Source organism: Spea bombifrons, chromosome 5 (genome assembly GCF_027358695.1).
Source record: "Spea bombifrons isolate aSpeBom1 chromosome 5, aSpeBom1.2.pri, whole genome shotgun sequence".
NCBI classification, from domain to species: Eukaryota; Metazoa; Chordata; class Amphibia; order Anura; family Pelobatidae; genus Spea; species Spea bombifrons.
Genome location: NC_071091.1, coordinates 3,629,551 through 3,653,748, shown reverse-complemented (window position 1 = coordinate 3,653,748; position 24,198 = coordinate 3,629,551). Strand labels below are relative to the sequence as shown.

At 41.3% G+C, this 24,198-nt stretch overlaps 1 protein-coding gene across 2 annotated transcripts in view; it reads left to right on the top strand.

Annotated features, from left to right (window-relative positions):
* The window catches only part of CRHR2 (corticotropin releasing hormone receptor 2), a 149,496-nt gene that overhangs the window by 105,219 nt on the left and 20,079 nt on the right, over positions 1 to 24,198 (top strand). For both annotated transcript variants that reach the window (XM_053467955.1, XM_053467954.1), the window contains 4 exons: positions 12,751 to 12,836; positions 15,327 to 15,433; positions 18,007 to 18,124; positions 22,294 to 22,447. In XM_053467955.1, the coding sequence (XP_053323930.1) occupies positions 12,751 to 12,836; positions 15,327 to 15,433; positions 18,007 to 18,124; positions 22,294 to 22,447 (465 nt within the window). The remainder of the gene's footprint in view (positions 1 to 12,750; positions 12,837 to 15,326; positions 15,434 to 18,006; positions 18,125 to 22,293; positions 22,448 to 24,198) is intronic.

Here is a 24,198-nt window from a genome sequence, read left to right as displayed (position 1 = left end):
TCGTTTTTGGCCCATTAATTTTCGGGCAACAAATTTTGTTCCCTGCCCATTGGGTTTGGCAGAAAATTTGGGGCCATTTTTAATTCAGGAACAAACTTTGTCAGGTGCCCACATTCATTCTCACGCTCTCATTCACTCGCTCTAAAAATGCTTCCCACTTTCTCTGCCGTCCACTTCCTCTTCCGCATCTTCTTCTTCTTTTTCATCTTTTATCTTCAATCTGCTATCGTCAATCTTCTATCTCTATCCGCATCTCCACGGATACAATCCGGGAGGAACTTCTGCCGAAATGGTGGTGCTTGCTGTGACGTCCTCTCCCCTGTGCTCCATAAATATGAGGAGAAGTTGCTTTCTGTAACAGTGTTTCACAACAAAAATGCAATAAGAGTTTCTTAGCTAAATGGTGAGTTATGGGTTAAAACATTTCATCGACCTGACTTGATTTTGTATTTTTATGGAAAAAATCCAGTGAACTTCTTCTGCAGTGATGGCTGAATTGGCCCTGTAGAATGTATAGTTAATATGGGAGGGATTTCTTGAAAATTATCTTACTGATTGAACTATACATTATACAGGGCCGGACTAGCACTTCCTGCACAAGAAGCTCTAAAGAAATATGCCCAGGAACTTTCTGGGTTTGACCCGGAGTCTCCGATAAAAGCACTGCCCCCCCAGATCTCTGGCCAAGGGGAGTGGTATTTAAATATGCCCTCTCCCCGCCCACTTTTCTCTTCTATTCAAGCCTGCGTGTTGATAGCTCCACCTCTATGTGTGACTAGCCATGCCCCCATGCAGGGATAGCCCCGCCCATATATCTACACCCACCCCTCTCCCATGCTGACATATGGTTACGTTTATAAGCTCCTCAATGGTATTAAAGATATAATCGCTATAGAAACCTTTGAGATTTTTTCTACTACTCAACATGGAATTTTATCTTCCTCTTCGGTTTAAAAAATCCTTTTTCTGAACATTTACCTTTTTTCTTTGCAGTCAGCCGCTGGCAGTTTCGCCACATTTTGGCAGCCTGCCGAGATGCCCCCTTTATACTCGAGTCAAGTGCCGGATGATCTGAGTTTATTATCTGCCCTTTTAGAACAAAATAAAAAAACGTTCTTATTTTCAGAAAGACTTATTTTTAGCTGCTTAAGGGCAGCGACTGAATCTTGTTTACAAAACCCTTTACATTGCAGCTACTCTTTGTCGCATTTCGTTAACTGTTTTATATATTTTTTTTGTGTTAATGTGCTTTTCTTTGAGCTCCTTTATGAAAACTTTACATAAATAAGCAGAGTTTACAAAAACAAGATGATCTACATCGTCTTTTTGTTCCTGATGTTTTAAGAGTCGGTGGACCCTTGATCTATCCCCCAAGTGCATTACGTGCTACCTATTTGATATTGATTTCTGCCTCAGGCTATTATTTTTAAGGAGGGAACTGTTGTGGCTATAGCATAACTATACTCGCTTATTAGAACAACCTATAGCTTAGTGGGGAGGAATAATCATTGTGAGCCTGAGAACAGGAAGTTCAGGTGACGGTTTCCATGGTAAACATATAATGGGGGGTATTGGTTTACTCAGTGTAAAGAACTAGGGATTTCTTTAAAGAGACGGCCTGCTTCCCAAAATAGTTTTTATCTCGGAGGCCATTGAACATGGACTTTGGTGCATATTACTGCATGCTGATTGGTTCTTGCATTTTTTAGTTATTGGGGTTAGAAAATGTGACTTCACTCCCCTCCCCTTGGCTGCAGCTAGACAAATTACTACCAAACAGGAAGCATACTTAAGTACACTTCCTGTACCTACTCTGCAGCACTCCAACTAAATCCAATGGGAGCCGAGCTCATCAATGTTAAGTTAGCGACTGCTTCTGCCTCGGTTTCCAGTGGAAGCAAAACTTCCATTGACTTCAAAGGAAGTTCTACAGAATCTATACAGGAAGTTTACTTAAGTATGCTTCCTGTCTTCAGAAGGAGGAGCCAAGGGCAGGAGGAAGATCATAACTCCAATAATTAGGGAGTAACCCACTGCTTTCCATACATTAAAACGCATTGGAATCCACGTAATAATCATGCCACCAATATTGGCGATTTGCAGTCTGGAATATGTTTCCCTTTAATAAATACACAGAGCAGGTTTTTCTTCTGTATCACTGTGTAGCTTTTTCATATTTTTCTACACGCTTTCCCCGAAGATGATTGAAAAATAACCCTTTTCTGCTGACCTACGGACTGAATTTTAAGCTCTGCTGATTTCCAATCAAATCCACCAAGCAAACAACACGAAAAGTCCCCGGCTTGCGACCGAAGACGCGAACAGATCAGGGTCGATGTATCCCTTTTCTTCCCGTTTTAAACAAGCTGATCAGTAATAAAAAAAAAATACAAAAAAATACAGAAGGCGTTCTAACTGCTTTATGGGTTATTTGAAATGGAGTTTTGTTAATTCACTGCGTGGGCAAGTTAGAAAAATTCAGCATATTTAATAGAAAAGGCAAAGTCACAAAGTTGATTAATATGTAATTTAGCGCTTGGCTACAAATTCCTCTGCTGCTGTCACAAAAATGATGAAAAATGCCTCTTGTTATTGAGTCTCTTTTATTACATTTTTTTTCATGCTTGTAAGATATGAATGAAGTAGAGAGGATCTGACATAGTGGTGTTAACATATGAGAAGCATCAGTTTTAGTGCTAAGTGAGCAGCGAGCGTATATTTTATATAGTGAGAGATATATATATCGATATATATATAATGTATCTTCAGACTTCCTTCTCTTGTACCAAAGGTCTAGGACAGTGACGCCCAACCTGCAGCCCTCCAGCTGCTGCAGGACTACATCTCCCATAATGCTCTTTCAGCTAAGGGGCTGGCAGAGGAGGGTGGGAGATGTAGTCCTGAAGCAGCTGGAGGGCCGCAGGTTGGACGCCCCTGGTCTAGGATGAGAAATCTTGGGTGCATTCAATACGCTAGTTTCCGGTTGACCTTTTAGGACAGTTCCGGCAGCGTTGTGTGTGTCTCATTGGCCAACTGCCCTGTCCCTTTTCTGCCAACGTTATCAAATTCACATAAAATGCACGTGAAAACAGGCTGAGTGCAGCGGCTTTTATAAACTGTCGTCTGTCGTTGTGGATGTGATGTCATATTTTACAGTGTGATGTCATAAGTACTGATCAGCTTTCACAAAATCCTGCCACAATTTATGTCCCAGAATGGTCCAAAGAATCTAGAGTTGCCTTCTTCATAGGTAACTCTTATCACAAACATCTTCTCCGGGACCAGTATGGAAATATACATTCCTATGTCTAATTAACATTATCGATTACTACTGCTACGGACTAAGCATTAGAGTGAAAACACTTCTCAAAGACGGGGTTGTAATAAAAAAATGTGTTTTTGCTCCACAATCTTATCCTCACTCCTAAAAATGTTGAATGAGGTGTTTAATACTTTGGCCAACATTTAAAGGCACCGTGACACTGTTAAAAATCCTCCTTTTGTCCTGTTCCACACCATTGTTCAGTTTAATGGTCTTTTCTTAAAATAAAATAAATATATATAGTGAAAATAGTTAAATATAAAATAACACAAATCATTTTGATTCATCTACGGCTAAAATATTTTGTTGCATTCCCTAAACCAAACCAAAAAAGCTAAATAAACAAATTCGTCTTTGCCATTTGCTCAGCTTTGCAGAATAAATCCGACGCTAATTGCACCAATTTTGGCTCTCGAGACTCGCTGAAAAATGTCGTTTTCTCTTGGCCTGACAAGAAGAGGACATCGCCGGGCTGTAAATCACAGATACACGCCATTCTTTAATGCATTCCCTTTCTAAATATCGTCATGTAATGGATCACCGTAAATAACTTTCCCGTGTTTGTGATGAAGGTCGAGATATGGAAGGCTTAACCATTCTAGTAGCCTGATGGGGGAATAATTGATGGGCACCGAGAAGCACTTTTGCCACCCAAAAGCTGAAAGTGCGCTCTTTCTGCTAAACCTCAGAAAAGTAAGGTGATTATGGAGAATGTGTGTTATTTTGCTGAGAGTTCTGTACACGTTAGTGCGGCTGAGAATGGTTTATATGTTTGAATGTACATTACGGTGCTGAAAAGGGGTCTGTGTGAGTGTGCGTCATGTGTTGGTCTTACAAATGGTCACCCACTATTCCTTCATCCTTCCGCCCTTTTAAATCATGTAAGTTTTATACAACACGTATGTGCAATGACTGTGTTGGTTATTGAATAGTGACTTAGAATGAGCAGAATTCATAAAAAAACACTTTGTTAATGGAAATATAATGGGGGGGGCCCTGATTACCAACCACGTTCTAAGTCAACCTGTCACCGATAACGCACTTGAGATTAATTAAGAGATTATGAAAAATGCCTGCATTTCCCTTTATATTATGGGCATTTATCTAAGCCGCTCAGCTACTTCCTGTTTTCTGCACCAATTAAAAGCAAGGTCGTCAAATGAGCAGCCAATCAGGAAGGCGAGGTCAAATGCGTGCTGGAATTTATCCACCGTTGACCACAGATATGCAGTAAAATGTCCAGGTATTTATCGCAAATATATAAGCTGTCATGCCTTGGGATAAATGTGTAAAGCAGCTTTTTATCCTTCCCTGAGTAACGTCAGGTTTATTTTGACCGAAGTTTATAAATTCCCAAGCGTCGCAAGAGAAATCTCTGCTACTTTCCATTCTTCTCAGCGGTTTGTACTTGTGATACATCAGAGTAACCTGTGTCTCTATGTAAAATATATTATATCTCAGTAAAAATAGATGAAATGACCTTTTTGTGCGGAATTTTAATATTTTATTTTAGGCCTCGGTGTCCAGATGACAATCTGATATAATTAAGTCATTCTTTCCATTTCCATTCTCTTGGGGTATCATTACTAGAACGTCCTTGCGATTTAAAAGCGACTTTTTCAGTCAATAATTCATGCTTTTCCGAATGAGTATTGTGAGGATGATTTGTAGTACGCCCGAAGCCCTACACAAATCTGCCCCAGAATGACCGGTCCGAACAATGCCAACTGCTCTGCCTAGCTGTAAACATAGGGGGCTTAGTAATGTAAGTGTCATAGATGTCCTAAATATCATGAATATCAATATTGTTTTATGAAGATACATGATATGATGTCTGGAGCGTCCCTTTAAAGACACTTGACACCACCAACTTAATTGAGTGTTTGCCCAAAATGCGTAGCTGTGCATTTATCTGGGTTGAATTTTGCTCATTGATCATTTTACACTTTTGTTGGTCAAGAAAGTCACTCTGACTGATTCCAGCTCATAGCATGCTGGAAGTTTGTAGCTTACCAGCCATGGATCTACTGTGGGCCAGACCAAGGATCTTGCACTTTATCCAAGACCAGATTTAGGCACTTTGGGCCCAGGAGCAGTCAGACAAAAAGGGCCCTTCATCCACTGTTTACTTCCCAGACCTCAAAGCCGGTCCTTCACGCTCCTTCACTGACGCTGCCCACAGTACTTACAGGGCGTGGCTTGTAGCCGCCTCCCTGACATTGGGCACTCAGAGGTGACATCATTTTCACAAACAGTACAGTGAGGGAGTGATAGGCCACATCCTGTAGGTATTGTGCTATGTGCATGAAAATGATGTCACTTCCTGGCACGCAGTGTCACTGAGAAAGCTACAGGCTGCAGTATACAGGCTGCAGTGCCTACTGAAGTACTGTGGCCGGTAGCCCCATCATTGTGCTCTGTGCCCCGGAAATGACATCACTTTCTAGTGAGCCGTGTCAGTGAGGGAGCATCATTACCAGTGCATGCATCAGGCGCGGGCCCCTCACAGGGCAGGGGGCCCTGGAGCAATTAACCCAGCTCCGTCTCCATCGCATGTATGGGTTTAATAGGAAGAAGCAGAACATTGTGCTGATTAGCGAATGTGCCCCAAGTCAGCATTTTCACAAACCCTGGTCCTTTTATTTAAAAAAAAATATATAATTTCTCAGTGTTCCATATTTTAATTTGTTTACAACTTATTTTCCCTTTGAACAAAAAAAAAAATCTGCACTAGCTGTCGTACTAATTATTATGCCATAGAAAAACTTGTTTCATGCTTAATTAAACCAGAAGATATCTTCGGATATTCAAATGTCACCTGCCTGAGACAGAACATTCTTCTAATGATATCTTCGTGATACACTAATTTCTCTACACAGTTGTTGGGGGGGTTGTAGGGCAGCACACAATAAAAAAAAAAACAAGCAAATTAACAGAATGTGCCAGAAGTAGAACATAAGCCTGAACGGCACGTACAGCTAATGTTTAGACAAGGATCTCAGGAACACTCTGAAATGCATCAATACACATTAGCTTATAATTCTGTTTTAGAATGTTTATTGACATAGAAAGAGCAAGCAGAGCAAGCATTGCCTCCAAACAAACAGAGACGACGGGTGACAGCGTGTCTCCGACGCTGAGAGCTCTAGCACCGTCTACAACGTTGTGTATGTTGGCGTGTCTCCTGTCCAGCGGCGTGTATCAACAAATAATTAAGTTGCCCCGCTAACCTCCACCTGGTGGGGTTTCTTTGATGCTTTCTCTTGATACACATGGCATCAGAATTGAAGGACAGGTTTGTTATTTGTCCCCTCTATTCTGCCCACTTTTTCCTGACATTCAGATCTTGCTTGGTCTTATGTTCCGGAAAGCCTTATACCTATACTTTGAAGGCTTCATATTTGCCTTCTCTTGTCTTCCACCCAAGCCATCTATGTTGAGATAGTTTAGTGTATTTGTTGAGTTTTATCCATGCGCATTTTGAGTAGTTCTTTGCTCTCACCTTAGAATATCTCTGGTTTTCTGGAGATGGCGTCTCCATTACTCCAGATGAGGTCTCACCAGAGATCTGTAAAGAACCACCTACCCCTTTCTACGGCTAATGCCTCTCTCTGTAGAGCCTGGCCTGCATTTACCACCACTTTGTACCATGAAACGTCTGCCGTCGTGTCATCTGAAATCACTTATCTCGTGTTATCAGACAACAAAGTTCCATTCCTCTCTTGTTGCCGGTAACTTTGCCAATGAAGACATCTGAGAGATTATAAAATGTGTTTTATAATACTTATATGAACCAGATAATATACCTGGGAACTCTGTGGGTTAGGCCCGGAGAACCCCCAAATCCTCCGGGTCGCGGGAGCGGAGTCCTGACACTCCCCACTCCCCGTCCATTTCCCCTTTAAATGGGGGGTGTTTCCTGTGATGTCAATCGGAACCCCCCTGACATCAGTGTGACCTCCCGCTGACTTCAGCTGGACCGCCTACTGACATCAGTGGGCAGTCCTGGACGCGTCCCGCAAGGGCAGGCTCCGGTTACCCGCAAGCTCCCAGTTATGGTGGATCAGAGTCAAACAATGGGCTGCCATGTTTTATGGCAACAGTTAATGAAATTTACCCATTTCCAGAGACCTAAACCCGAGTTCAACAAGCAGAATTTTGATCAATGCTTGGGTCGGTGGCTACTAAAAAATATAATTGTGCCATTAAATCGTATTTTTTCATGCATCTTTTCCAATGTTTTGTTTTGTTTCTCTAGCTCAAGTTTAATGTAGTCAATAGACAGGGGCCGTCAACTGTCCCTTTAAAGCACAAAGGCATAAAAGTGCCGCACAGAGCCGACAGCATCTAATTTAGCCCGACTACCAGATATATTTCCATAGTAAGTGATGCTTCTGCTTTTTAACACATTCTTTTTTTTAGATTAGCACAGAACATGACAGATGAAGCGTGTTTTTGATTCTGATAACACTGTCAATATCCAGCAGATGAAAGCGTGTATTAGATTTGAAACAAAGGATGATTCTTGAGCGCGTGTCAGGCGGAGGATCAGAGTTTTCGTTTTTAGGAAAGAGAGGAAGCAGACAATAAAATAAAAAATATACATTTTCATCACAATAAGCTAGTATGTCCTGTGCCGCACAATATTTCGAATATATAATCATAGTAGTTCCCCTTGATACTAGGATCCCTTTAATTATACAACCGAAGACAAGGCCACCCACCGGGGCAGATTAATATTAATTAAGGGCCACTCCAATGTCCCAGAGAGCCTCACCAACGAAGAATGCATATTAAAGACCCGTGTGGTGCTTTAATATGCATTATTTAAGTAAGTTACTTTAGGAGAAGCTGCAGTGCAACGTCACCACTGCGGTCCCAGTTTTGCACCAGCGATTGGCTCCTTCAAGCAGCCAATCGGTGGCAGAAAAGTACTCCCATTGAAACCAATGGGAGGATTTTCTATGTACGCACAGGTACGTAGAGGGGTCTCATTAGACTCCCCCAAGATGATTTGTCCTGTTTACCGATCTATAAACTATAAAAAAAAATAATATTAAAAAAAGGAAATAAATATGTTAGAATCCCACTTTATATGAATCCCATTGGGAGCAGAAATGTTTACTTCCTGTTCTCAGGATCTGTGTGATTATTCTTCCCCATTAAGTTATCTCTCTTATTGTAAGTTGCTGATGGTTATTGATTGGTTTAGGCAGCCTTTGTAAGTGTTGGGGAAGATAAAGGAGAGATGATGTAGGTAACTTTAACAGGTTAATGGAGCCAGTGGGGTACTTGTGTGTGGGGGGTCCTCCCGAGTGCCACTCATCAGTGGGATGCCACACAGGGGTTCCAAGTCTCATGGAAATTTCTTCTCTCTCAATGTCTCCCTACCTTCTCTGCCAACCCCTTCTGTGTCCCCATCTCCTTTCCCTCAGCTTCACTTCTTCTCTTGCCTCCTCTTTCTTCCTCCGCGTCTCCCATCAGCTCTGTTTACCAGGGCTCCAGGAGTACTTCCGCAAAAGTGCACCATGTAGACAGCCTCTCCCTTGTTCCTCCAATCGGGAGAGAGGGTGTGTGTGTGGGAGCCCCGCCTCTTTGAGGAAGCGATCTATGAGGTCTGGTCAGTGGAGCCGATACGGGGGAGAAGCCAATGACGAAAGAAAACTAAAGAAAGAAAAAGTGCAGGAAAAGGAGACGGACACGGAATCAGTCAGTGGAGAAAGTAGGGAGACATTGAGAGAGTGTGTGAGAGCATGAAAGAGAGAGAGTGTGAGAGAGAATGAGTAAGAGTGAGTGAGAGAGTGAGTGAGTGAGAGTGCTTTTACATTTTAAAGTGGGGGGTTGCCAAATATAGGATCCACCCTGGGGGGCAAATGCTCCAGGTACGCTGCTGAATGACACCTTTGCACCTTCTTTAATTCTGTGTACATAAAACCAAAAGAAGATGAGATAAAAATGACTTTGATTCTGTCTTTGAGTTGGACTCGGAGGTCGTAGCTCTCCTCTGAGTAAAAGCTTTTGAACATCAAGCAATGATTTATTTTCCATGGTGAAATAAAATAACCTGTGATTCACGGAAGAGTGATGGGTGTTTAATTTGATGGAATGTGATGGCATTTTATGGGCATTATAATGAGCCAGAAAAATAGTTTTTTGGTTCCAATCATAGTCTTTTTTTATAGCTGAATGTCTCAGCACAGGGTGGGGTGACTGTTGGACCGAGCAAGAAGAAGACAAATGCCTAATATAAATAACGATAATTAACATTGCGCCACTCAATGTTTCACGCACAACGTGTTTTGATTTTTTTGTGATGTTCCTTTAGAACCTCCGGTGGTTGAGGAACTTTTTACGTTGATAACTTTGGAAATCGCGACATTCTCCTTTATATAAGGTAGTTAAGTTCATCCTTGAGATTTATGATGCTTTGGATACTCGGAGTACCTGACAGCGAGTAAATGCATTTTAAAGTCGTCATTAGAATCTCGTGATAAATGGCTGTTGTCCGCTCCATGGTTGTTGCCAGAAACTGTCATACATTTCATATTAATGTGAAAATCAAGACTAGGAAGGATATTTTATTTTTTTTAGAAGTATTCTATGGGCTTTTTGTCAAGTTAATTTCATTTTGTGACTTATCAAACTTCCTATTTTCTAAAAAAAAAAAAAAAAATATTCAGATTAAAAAAAAAAATACTGCTAAGAAAATAAGCAGAGTTTGCTAGCTTTAAAAACTGCGCATTTTTCTCAACAATTATGTTGAGAAAACACAAAAATGTAGGATTTATCTAATTTAATTTAAAAAAATGAAATATTCAGATAAAAAAATACTGCTAATAAAAATATTGCTGTTTTTTTTTTTAAGAAGTAAAAATATGAACTTATTGTGTACTAAAATATTACAGCTTACATTGCTTTTTAACTTACTTTCTACAGAACTTTTAGGTTAATTTCCTACTGTTTCCTACTCACTGCCGACTGAATAAAGGCTAAATTGGACTGGCTCCACCCCTAATTGTAGCTAGCCCCACCCATCACAAAACCACGCCCCAACAAAACAGAGAGCTCCTGGTAGCCCAAAAAAAATACCCAAATAACAACACTTTATTTATGGGAAATCCGAATAAAAATGATATAATTTTTCAGTTAAAGTTAAATTGAATGATGAAAATGCCATTTTATTTTTATTTAAAGTGCATCATTTAGAGAAAACTGCACTCTTTTACGTTCTTTTGTTCTGGCCGTTAAATCTCAATTATTTCCAACGACAGCTGTTGAAATAATATTTGCTTTGGTGAGATATTAAGGGCTCCGTTTTCCCATCAGAGAACTATATCAGGACGTAAATCACATTTGCCCCGGGAATTGAAAGTTGTAAGTGCGGAAAAATCAACACAAATGAAAAAAAATAAAGCGAAAATTAAATCTCAGATGAAACCATAGCCGATACGGAAAACTATTTTTAACCCCTTAAGGACAATGGGTGGTCCCGAAACCCATTGAAAACAATGCATTTTAGGCCTGTACATGGACGGGCTTTGTCATTAAGGGGTTAATGTATGATTTTATTATTTAGATTTCTATTTCCAGCTCTGACACCAAAGGCAGCCTAGGTATGAATCCGAATATGCCATCATTTCCCATGATCCCTCAGCATACCTGGCTACCCCTGGAGCCCCCCTTGCGGCTACCAGGAGCCCCCCCCCTTGCGGAATGCCGCCAGGCCTACCCATTGACATCAGTGGGCATTCCCGTCGAAGTTGTTGGACTTTTTTTTTTTTACTATTATTTCCATTTTTTCTGAGCAAGTAGGGCTTTAATCATATTCATAAATATATGACATTATTTTTGTATGAATAAAATTGCTAAAAATGTGATTTTTATAACATTTTTGTTAACTTGCCCCGATTTGACAATAACCCCGTATTCCTTTATATTTTATATGTATTTTAAGTTTTCCAAAATTTTTATGTTTCTTTTTTTTTTTTATCCCTACCTAGCCCTAACCCGATCTCATTAATACCCCACCAACTACACCATATATAATAAAAATAAAAAATATAGTAAAAATTACGTGTAAAAAAAATGAACCCCTTTTCCAGACCTGCCATGCATTGAAGAGATCTGAGATCTCAGAGTTTTATAGAACCGTCTTATCCTTATTCATAATTACCCGCAATATCAAAACTTTCATTTTTTATGCGCAATCTGTTTGTCATGAGCAGTCCTTGGTAATTTTTTTTTTAGTGTATTTTTCTTATTTTAAGCCATTGTTAACGTAGGTTTTGCGTTCCACTTATTACAGAATTTACCGGATCCGTTGTGTTTTTCTCGTTTTTTTTCGTCACATGTTGTGTTTCTTCTCATCTAGAAATATCGATAAGGTTACCCCATAATTAAATTCAATGCAAATGATTGTGTCGGATTCCCTGTTGTATCATAAACCCGATCACTGGTGTCGGGGAAAAGTTAAAGGTGTCTTCCGTGTTCTGATGAGCGGGAAAGTGGGACAGTTGGGCCGCCTGCTGGCTTTTTACGAAGCATATCGCGCATATGTTGTGATTTGTGGCCATGTGGCAAGAAAAAAAAAGCCGGCGGGTAGCTGGGCTAATCGATACTTTTATGGCAAGAAGTTACAAATTTTGGCTTTTGTTTTATATATATATATATTTGGGTGGAATATGCAACAATTATACAGCATTATAACATCAGCAACATATAATAAAGCACGTCCAAGGGGGCCCATACCCAATGCACTCACTGCATACTGTTGGCCATGGGACTACGGAGACCTGTGATGACGTAACATATTGCCATGTCCATGAGCATACCATTGGCTACCAGAAGCTATCCCCGTTATGGAAGATTGGCAGCATGAGGGGGCAGGAGCAGCCATACATGAGGCAGAGCCAGCTGTACGTAGGGGCGGGACTAGCTGTAAGTGGGCAGGGAGTAGGACGGAGAGTGGGTGTGGCCAAAAACTCTTGAAGGAAGAAGAAACTGATCTGGAGTCCCGAGGAAGCAGCTCTTCACCCAGAGACTCCGGGTCCAACTCGGCAATTATTATTCACGGGTACTAATAATTTAAAAGAACCATCCTGAGATTATTCTGACTGCTCAGAAGATCATCAAAGATTTTTTTTCTTCCTTTTTGGGCAAAAATATACATGGAAAAGAACAATACCGTCAAAAAGCCCAATAAGAACCCGGTAACAAGGGGCAGACGTTGCTAAGGGGCAAAACAAAGAGCAGTAAGGAGATTTTAAATATAATTTTCCTGCCAGTTATTGCTTTAATCGGTTAAAACCGGTGCAGAGAGGGGAACGGAAGGACTTGGGAGGACATTTTTTGTCTCCTGCCGGGTAAAATAATGCATATTTTAGGACTCACAATGTTACTGAGTTCCGTGCGTCTTTTTGTCATTACAGGGAGCGTTTACAGAGAGTGTTTTGAGAACGGAACCTGGGCGTCCTGGATGAATTACTCCCAGTGTGTGCCCATCCTGGATAATAAGGTTTGCCAACGCGTGTTATTATTTTATTAGTCTTTGGAACGTAGTGATGTAGGTTAAAAAAAGGCACAATTCCATCAAGTTCAGCCTTACTCATCGAACGTCATTTGTTTTTAGTAACAAACCCCCCCACCCCCCCTTGGTGTCTTCTAAATCTTTGCTTTTTTCACGTCATAGAAAAAATAGTCCTTTATTTTTTAATATTTTCATATTTTGCTTTTTATTATATATGATGTATTTTTGATGATATATACACAGTATGTATATCTGTAGATATAATTGTATTATAATTGTGTGTATGTATATATATATAGTATATATTATATTATTATGTTATCCTAATGTCGGATGTGTCCTTCTGCGTCTTAAAATATTATCTGTTATTTTCCATATAACATTCAACTCTATAAAATAAATTCTGAATTATTATATATTTGGGTAAATGACATTAAAAAACCCAAATAATGTTTTATTTTGAGTGAATTCCCGTTTATCTTTTTCTCTGAGACATCGGAATCGGCACAGTTTAAAAAATTATAAATAAGAACGGGAAGAAAGAATATAAAATCAAAAATGAGTTCAAAAATCCAGTTTTGATATATAAATAAATAAACTGAGTCTCTAGAGCCCTGGGATTGCCTCGTATCCATACCTGGGAACTTTTGGGCTCTGGCTACCCGAAGCCCACCCTTGCGGGACGTGACCAGGTCTACCAGCTGACGTCAGTGGGTGGTCTTACTGCCGTCGAGGGCGGTCCCACTGATATTGGTGGGCGGTCCCGCTGATGTCAGTGGGCATTCCTGCTAATGTCGTGGGCACACCCCAATTAAAGGGGGAAATGGGCTGGGAGTAATGTCAGGACGCAGTTCCCGCGACCCGGAGGATTCGAGTGTCGACTGCTCATATCCAGCTACCATTCTGAGGTCCTAGAAAAGAGGGGCATCAGTAGTGGAGAGAGGCATCAGTGGTGGAGAGAGGGGCATCAGTGGAGGAGAGAGGGACATCAGTGGTGGAGAGAGGAACATCAGTGGTGGAGAGAGGGGCATCAGTGGAGGAGGGAGGTGCATCAGTGGTGGAGAGAGGAACATCAGTGGAGAAGAGAGGAACATCAGTGGAGAAGAGAGGGGCATCCGTGGAGAAGAGAGGGGCATCCGTGAAGGAGAGAGGAGCATCAGTGGTGGAGAGAGGAACATCAGTGGAGAAGACAGGGGCATCAGTGGAGGAGAGAGGTGCATCAGTGGTGGAGAGAGGAACATCAGTGGAGAAGAGAGGGGCATCAGTGAAGGAGAGAGGGGCATCAGTGGAGAAGAGAGGAGCATCAGTGGTGGAGAGAGGAACATCAGTGGAGAAGAGAGGGGCATCAGTGGAGAAGAGAGGGGCATCCGTGGAGAAGAGAGGGGCATCCGTGAAGGAGAGAGGAGCATCAGTGGTGGAGAGAGGGGCATCAGTGGAGAAGAGAGGGGCATCAGAGGAGGAATGAGGGGTTTGGTTTATAAAGTGGGACTAAAGCAGGGACCTTTAGGCTCAAAAGACACTGGAATTTTCAGTTCTCTACGTAAATTTCCTTAAAGATGTTAAAAACTCTATGTGGTTCTTTAATCAAACCTAATTCAAATGTCACACCTCTTTTTTAAAAAAAACACCCTCCTTACCATTATAAAAAAATCAAAACAAAGTTCAAGTAATTTTTTTTCTTTTAACATAAAAAAAAAACATTCAAGCCTTTACCCGGAATTATAATTCAAAGCATAAAAAGTCCCTCGTTTTGTGTAACTCTACTCCAAGTTAATCCAGATCATAATTTGAAATTCGCCAACCATTTGCCCCGGAGCCTCGTTAATCAGCCGCACTCCTCGCAGCTCGCGTTTCTGGCACTTAAAGGAATTATCATGTCTTGAGTTATTAAGCAGGTGAATTCGTCGCATTATCCGGGACTTTCTCGGTTGATCCTTTTGACATTTATTTTCAAATAACTTAATTTCCCTTCTAATTAAACACGAAGCGATTCATGTTTCAAGAGGATTGGAGCATTTTTGAGTGTTTCTCGGAGCTGCAAATGCAAATTAAGAGGAGATCAGAATAAATATAAAAACACAGAACCTGCCGGCAGATCGGCCCCATTCGGCCCCCGTCTAGTCACCCGCTTCTCCTGCTGTAAAGACTCAAACCTTAATCAGTCGTTGGTCTCGTCTTAGATTCAGGAGCCGTATGTCTGTCCCATGCATGTTTAATCCCCTCACTGTATTACCCTCTACCACTTCTGCTGGGCGGCTGTTCCACCTTTCCTCCAAGCTTCCCTGCGTTTAAGTTTCTGATTAAGATGCTCCAATGCATGGTCAGTTTGCTACTGTAACCAAAATAACATAACGGGGCAGTTATTATCAGATTATGCCCAGCGTAGGAAGATCATTACGGTTTCCTAAACAAATTAAATGTTCTCTAATGTTATTGCGGGATGGGATTAACATAATCGTGTTATCTGCTTGTCTTTAGAGGAAGTATGCATTGCATTACAAGATTGCACTTATTATCAACTACCTGGGGCACTGTATATCGGTACTCGCGCTTATCATCGCCTTCTTACTTTTCTTGTGTTTAAGGTGAGTCGATACTTTGATTATTATTATAATTGTTGATACACTTTGTATTCCATGAAATCAACCGCTATGCCGGTAAGGAGATTATCTGCAGAGGTTTTCAATGGATACTGGAGGAATTCCTCTTTTGCTGGGGTCCAAGCCCGCCACTCTACATGGGAGTCCCTTCCCTGCTCGCTGCGGGTAACACCTGCAGTTAGGGGCATGGAGAGTGTAGAGCTGACCCAACTGGATGAACTCTCAAACTCTCCCTCCTGTATGCTGGATCAGTCTGCATTGATGGAGAGAGACACAGGCAAGCAGTTTGGGGGCTAAGATGGCACAGACAAGCAGTTTGGGAGCTAAGATGGCACAGGCAAACAGTTTAGGGACAAAGTTGGCACTGATAAACTGTTTGGGGGCAAAGCTGGCACAGTGTGACTGCCTGCAAACTACCCCATATTCCTATATCATTTTCATTTATTCTATGTTTTCGCATTCTTTTTAGGGTTATTTTTTTTTTTATTTATTAACCCCTACCTAACCCTGAACCCAATCCCTTTGTAATTTCCCCCCACTAACACGGACCAGACTAACTCCCTAAAGGACACTACAAAAGGACATTACCCCTTCAGGGTCCGGTTACAACACGATTGTTCGCTTTACGCTGGTCGGAATCACTATCCATTCCCAAAGCACCGTTAGAACTTTTACAACGTTTTTGTCTCTTGATTCTTCTACGGGACACAACGGAGCCAGAAATGTCCGTTATAGATAGAAACCCCCCCCCCCCACGGCGGGCAGAGAGAATTCTTAGGACGAGCGGACGCGATTGATTTTCTGGAAGGTAGTCACGTCGAAAGCAAAGGGCTCTGTTTATTTATATATTTCTAGTCAATAGCCGTAAACATCTCGAAAAGAGAATATTCCATTCAACGTAACGCCGGCCGGCGTGAAGGACGAAGTGAATCAAGGAATTATGAGAAGCTTCTCAGAAACGTCTCACTTCTGAGGAACATGTTCTTCTGCGTGCGGACGTCGGATGCTCACCAAGGCCATGAATGATAATTAATCGTAGATAGACAAAGAAAAACAATATTCTGATCCGTCTGCTTCCACATGGAACGTCGCTATGGTTAATAATTGTATTCAATGGCGGAAAACATCGTTTCTTTAGAAGGCGATCGTTTATAAAGAGCATTTGTGGCTCAAACAGTCTAAATTTCAGGCAATTGTCATGAAAAAAAACCGTAAATGTTCCTGTTTATAGCTCAGCATTGAGCAGCTTGCGCCGTAAATATGACCCAGTGCAATCAAGAATCGAGGGTAGTTTATTCACTGAAGTAAGGCTTTGGCGGTGACACACTTTGACTCCCGACTTCACTCACTCAGAAAAGTTCTCCTGCAGGAAAAAGGCTTCACTGGCCCTGGATAATGTATAATTAATGTAAGAAGGTTTCTTAATTGTCACGTTTCTGATTCAAGGTTATACAGGGCAAGCAGGAGAATCATTAAAACATAGAATCTGCCGGCAGATCGGCCCCCATCCGGCCCCCCGTCTAGTCTCCCGTTTCTCCTGCTGTAAAGACTGAAACCTTAATCAGTCTCGTCTTAGATTCAGGAGCCGTATGTCTATCCCATGCATGTTTAATACCCTCACAGTATTACCCTCTACCGCTTCTGCTGGGAGGCTGTTCCACGTATGTACCACCATCACTTTGGAATCAGTGTTTACTAAACTTGTATCAGTTCATGGAATCCTGGAGTTTCTCGCCTAATACCGTATTGGCTCGAATATAGGCCGCACTTTTTTCCCCCACTTTAAGTCTTTAAAGTGGGGGTGCGGCCTATGTTCGGGGTCTAGCACCCGACCCCCGGGACATGCAGTCCCGGGCGCCGGGCAGGCAGCGGGGTTAGGATACGGATCCCCCGCAGCGGTGCAGGGGACCTGCATCCTACTGTCTGATACGCTCAGACAGCCTCCCCTGCCAGCACTTCCCACGGGGGGGGTGCCGGCACGGGAGGTTGTCTAAGCGAATCGTCCGAACGTCCGCACGATGCATTTTACACACACACTCCCCCCCCCCGACTTACCAGAGCAGACTCCCGGGTGTCTTGCGGGGCCGGCGGAAGACATCTACGCAATACGCGTTTACAACTTCCGGTGCCGGCACCGGGAGTTGTATACACGATGGGCATAGATGTCCCCCTCCGGCCCCGCAAGACACCCGGGAGTCTGCTCTGGTAAGTCGGGGGGGGGGGGGACAGAGTGGCAGCATGCTTTTTGGTGCTTTTTGAAAGAAAAAAAAAGTTTTCTTTAAAAAAGCACCAAACTTTTAGGGTGCGGTCTATATACGGGGGCGGCCTATATCCGAGCCCATACGGTATATCAGTCCTCAATCACGCCTTATCTCAAGTGTTACTATGAGCTCAAATATATAACCTCCAAAGCAGATCTACACGTCGAAGCTCCTGATTAGCACTAGATGAAAAATGTATCAATTATTGTTACTTTTTATATAATTATTTTGCTTGGAATGTGTATATATATATATGGAAAAATAATAATTTGCTTTTCTGCTTTCTATTTATTCTAGGAGCATAAGATGCCTTCGAAATATCATCCATTGGAACCTTATTACTACGTTTATTCTAAGGAATTTAATGTGGTTTCTGCTTCAAATGATTGACCATAACATTCATGAAAGTAACGAGGTACGGCATTCCGCTTCCTACAGAAAATTCCCATTTTTATCAGAAAAACTGTCGAAGCCTAGCATGCGCAGGAGCGTATAAATATCCGCATGTAACTACTGATCTCCCACCCGCCAGATCTTATATTCAGGCACATTAGGGGCATCTCGCATTTACTATAGGAAGCAGTGTATGATGTCATAGCACAGTATGTGATGGCATATTTCTACTTCCTCTCTGTTGGAAAAGTCAACGTCAGTGATGTCAACTTCAAAAATGGCTTGTTTTCACCCATTATGTAAAAATTTATATGTAGCAAAAGCTTTAATCCAATCTACGCTGCCTTTTCACATCCCTTAAAATTAAAACAGATAAGACTTGCATCAGTCCACTAGGGCTTGTTTTTTATTATTCCCCAGCCCCTTAAATAATAATAATAATAATTATAATAATTATAATAAATAATAGTAATAATAATAAAATAATAATAATTGTAATAAAAAATAATAAAATAATAAAAATTATAATAGTAATATTATTAATAATAATAATAATATTAATAATAATAAAACAATAATAATAATAACAAGAATAATACACATAATAATAATAACAAGAATAATACAAATAATAGTAATAATAATAATAATACAATAATAATGTAGCATTGATATAGAACATAGTTCAAACATATACGGTATATAAAAAAAACTTTTCCATGTGGTTCACAAAACTGGAAGTTTTAATTTACACTGAATAATTGAGTAATTAGATCCTTCGCCCGTTACACTTTTTCCAGCCCCTCTATGTCCGTATCGGTGCACTGAGTGTGTAAATTAAGAGACCTAACGGGATGGGGTCCGGAGCGCCGATTACCTGGAAGTGTTTTAATAACAGCAATTCGTGTTATTTCTCCGACGTCAATTTATATCCTGTGGGTAGAAAGAACGCCGCGTCCCTAAACACATTTAAAGTAATCACTATTTCATTGGCGGAGTATTGCAGTTACGCACGGCAAATACAATATTCAGCGCTCGCTCCGGGAACTTTTTTATTTTCATTGTTATGGAGAACGGTGTTTTTTGTGTTTAGAACAAAGAAAAGTAGAATTTTTTAATCAGTAACACATCAGAGTAGCAATTATTTAGAACGATAATAAGGGTTATGAATACAAAGCAGTTTCGTGTAAAAAAAAATTTGCAATTACCATAGCAACCCATTTCTTAAATTTTATTGACCAGAATTACTTTTTTTTTTTTTTTTTTTTTATTAAAAAAAATCCCTCACAGAGTGTTGGTTTAACCACTTGAACGCGGGCGTGTTGTGCAACCTCTGTTGCTTTTTTTGGGGGGGGGGAATGTAAATATTATAAATAAAATAAGTGTATTTCATTTTCTTGGAATTATTTAAAAAAATACGTATAAATTGTTTTATTAGAAAAAGGTCTACATAAGTTTAATGTAATTAGTAAAACAATAGATGTTAATAATGTTATTGTATTATTAAAAAAGTAAATAATTTTATTGTAATTATTTGTTATTTTTTATTGTAATTAAATAATTAATTTTTTAATTATAATTATCAAAAAAAATTACAATAAAGTGATTTGCACTTTTATAATTATTTTACTGTAATTAAGGATAAAATACTACTCATTATAAAGCAATATAGTGGTACAGAACAGTGAAAAAAAGTATTTATATATATATATATTTTTTTTTTTATTATTTTTTTATTATTATTATTATTATTAAATTTTTTTTTTTTATTACCGAAACTTTAATATCAGGATACTTGAGATAACTTGGGAGCTCAAACTCAATACAGCACAAGCAATTGCTGAGAATGATGGGTGTTGTAGTTCCCCAAAAGCCGGAGAGCCCCCTTTTCGCCGCGCTCGCTTCAGAATCAAGCGCTTGGTTTTCCAGTTTTAAAACAGACAGGTCGTCTTTTTTTTTAAGAGTATCCATGTGTGAAATTAAATTTTGTTCTCCATATAACCTAGAACATTTTTTAATGTTGAAAGTCCAAATACTGATTAAAATGGCTATTGTAATTTTTTAAAGTACTAAGCCTATAACCACCTTTAGAAAAATAATATATATTTTTAAGTATTTTTATTAAGAGTCTACTGACTCCGGCTCTAGTACAAAATGTCTCAGGGAGATATTCCAAACAATGATGCATATTCTGAGTACCGTATTTATCGGCGTATAACACGCACTGGCGTATAACACGCACCCCCATTTTTGAACAAAAAAACTGAACAAAAAAAACTTCATCAGAATCACTGCTAAACCACACACACACACACACACACAGTAAGACACACACACAGTAAGACACACACAGTAAGACACACTCACACTCAGACACACACACCCTAACCCCCCTTCTCAGGATCTCCCCTCTCTCTCCCTAACCCCATCCCGGTCACTTACCTTCAACTCCTGTGTTGGAAGCGTGAGGCGTTTGTCTCGGGTGCCGGCGCTTCACTGCTGAGCGCCGGCACCCGAGACAAACGCCTCACGCTTCCAACACAGGAGTTGAAGCGCTGAGGCAGGCTGAGGCTGAGGCAGGCGGCTGAGGCAGGCGGCAGGCGGCAGGCGGCGGCGGCGGCTGAGGCAGGCGGCTGAGGCAGGTGGCAGGCGGCTGAGGCAGGCGGCGGCGGCGGCCGCCAGCAGAGGAGTCCTGGATTTCTGTCAGTCAGGGGGGCCCGAGAGTTGCCGAGCGGTCGTCTTCAGCAACCGCTCGGCACCCCTTGGGCCCCCCCTGACTGGCAGAACTCCAGGGCCCGGTCGCAGTTGCGACCCCGGTAGTTCCGCCACTGGCTCTAGGATTTATCGGCGTATAACACGCAGGTAGGGTTTCAGCTTAATATTTTAGTTAAAAAAGTGCGTGTTATACGCCGATAAATACGGTACTTTAATATGCATTATTGAAAAAAAAGTTACAAAAAAATATATATTTATTACTTACGTTAGGGAGAAGCTGCAGCTCCAGGCTATGTCAGTAACAGCAGGGAGTTGGGAAAGGGGCAAACGCATGTCGAAGAAATTTACAGAATGCTCCGATGCATTTCAAGAGGGATATCATGAAAATGTCATATGTGTCCCTTAGTGCCAATAATTGCCCACAATTACTGCTTTTTGTCATCGGAGATCCGTGACGGATACAAACAGCCTTGTAAGGTTCCATCGTTCCAATTTTTACAGTAACAATTAATATTGGAAGCTGGAAAAGAAAATTACACATTTTTGTAAATGCTAAACTAAAACCTTCTAACGGACTACTCCTCTGGCGCCCCCCCATCCCCTTCTCACTGCCCCCCCTCTGCTCCTTCTCACTGCCCCCCCCTCTGCTCCTTCTCACTGCCCCCCCTCTGCCCCTTCTCACTGCCTCCCCCCTCTGTCCCTTCTCACTGCCTCCCCTCCTGCCCCTTCTCACTGCCTTCCCCCCCTGCCCCTTCTCACTGCCCCCTCCCTCTGCCCCTTCTCCCTATCCTTACTTACCTTGTTGCCGGAGTCCTGCGGTGGGAGCGGGAGGCGTCCGTCTTCCCGATCTGCAGCAGTGCAGCTGAGCGCCGGAATAATTCCGGCGCTCAGCATAAAACGCCGGCACCGCGACGGAGTCACGGAGAGTGAGGGGCGCCGAGCGGTTGCTGAAAACTTCACAAGCGACCGCTCGGCGCCCCTGCCCGGGACTTAAATTAAAACATCTGGTTTTTTTGTTTGTTTTAACTTTATTTACCATCCTCCATGTTAAATAAAGTTAAAACAACTTTATTTAATATGGAGGATGTTAAATAAAGTAAAAAAAAAAAAACAATGCTTTAATTTAAGCTCCGGGCAGGCACCCCTGTTGCCATGGCGTCCAGGTCGCACACCCCTAAGGCCGGCTCTGCGGCCACAGGTCCGTCCAGAAAATACTAGATGGGCGACAAACCTACTAGGAGTATGTTGGATTCCAAAAGCTACATTTCTATAATTAACAGAAATAATGTTTTTTCTCCTTCCTCGCATGTATCAACATAACATTCCGTACAGAAAGCGAAAACTCCGATAAAAGTGGGTAATGACGATGACGGTCTAGCGCTCCGTGGGGTCAATGGCTTTCCTCGTCTACCAAGTAGACCCATCGGTGGCTTTAATCTGAGTTCTAACAATCACAGAGTTGACTTTATTCTACAGATCTGGTGTCGTTGCATCACAACCATTTACAATTACTTTGTGGTGACCAACTTCTTCTGGATGTTCGTGGAAGGCTGCTACCTACACACCGCCATAGTGATGACCTACTCGACGGACAAGCTGCGCAAATGGGTGTTCCTGTTCATAGGATGGTGTAAGCCTCTTTTATACTTTTAGGATTGGGGTGGGGGGGGATCACGAGTGGGGCATCCCCCAGAAATGTTATCGGAGGGGCAGTCTAGCTTTCTACATGGTAGAGGGTCATCTATATGAACTTTCTGGTTGGACTCTAGAGCCGCAATAATGAAATAAGATTTATTATATATTTATTATATATTTATAGGTGATCTGAACTCAACAGGTCGGGAAGGGCAGGTCCTTTTTAGCTGTGATGCAGTAAAAATAAAACTGATATATTTTTTTTTATTTATTTTATTTTTATTTGGCATGAGAGGTGCCGTGGTGCACCAAGCCGCTGCTTAGTATCAGTACCCGCTAGTACTAAGCTTGAAATGAGGTCGGCAATGGTCCATTAGCTGCTTTGGTGACAAGACCCCACGATCTGTTACTACTGTCATTCTAGACGAAGGTCCTGGAACATAAGGGACTGATCGGTGGGAATAAACATTGAACATTGTATCCGTTTATTGTTTCCCAGGGAAGAGTGTTGGATAAAAATGTTGCAGATGTTGTGTTGTTGGCCTGGACCGGCCATCTGGCAGACTAAACAAATGCCTGGAAGGGCTGCTGGCCGTCAGTGCCCCATACCAGCCGTCGGACACACTAACGTCATCCGGCGGCTGCTGGTCTTAAAGTGCCAGGGCTGCCTCGTGATGGCCAGTACGTCCCTGGTCCTTAAGAAGAAGGAGATAGATAATCCTGTAGACCCCTCTCTCACCGCTCTCCAGAAAAATAAAAACTACTGGGAACAAATCCTATCCTTCCGGTCTCCAAGTTCTCAAACCTGACATTTTTTTAAATTATATATTTAAACATACATGAATGAAGAATTTTACCCCAAAGATATGGGTCAACACCAAATTAGAGGTTTGGGCTAAAGCTAAATGGAAGGGAATATAAACGGCTGCAGACTGAGGATTAGGCTCGAATGAATCTAAAATAGGAATCTTGGGGGGAAAAAAAGAAGAAACTGTTTCATTCCCTTGATGTCTGAATATTTATGTTCTATTATAATCCAATTTCGTCTTTTTGATTGAAAGGGAATGTGATGACGCTGGGTAAAAGGAATCCATGAATATTATTAATAAACGATATCATAGTTTAATATGTTTCACTTTAGGGTTTTATTCTACAATTTAGATAAATAAAGCTTCGGATGGCTCAGCCTTAACGATGATAATGATATAGAGACGGGGTAGGGTTGTGAATTAATACAGTCATAGGAGATAAGAAGCCACTGCTCAAATGTTACATATTTTTGGAGTTTTGAGTAGTTGTTATTTTTTCAATGGACATCTACAGGGGGTCGACAAATTTGGTTTGGATCTAAGAGCCAGCTTTTTTCCGCCCCAATCATGTTTTTATTTTCTTGGTTTGTAGAGCATTGCCATATACTAACATACACTTACACACTCTAACACCGTACAGTAACAGACACACGCTAACATTGTATGCTCACAAACACTAACACCGTACAGTAACACACACAAGCTTACATTCGATGCTCATGTACACACATGCTGACACCGTACAGTAATACACACACTCCAACACTATATGCTGACACACACACACTCATGCGAATTCCATACTGTAACATAAACAACATCATAAACACCACACTATTATACACATGCACACACACTACACTAAACACACACACTACACATATATAACATTACACACTATGAACACATACAAACATACATCTAGGACTACAATACA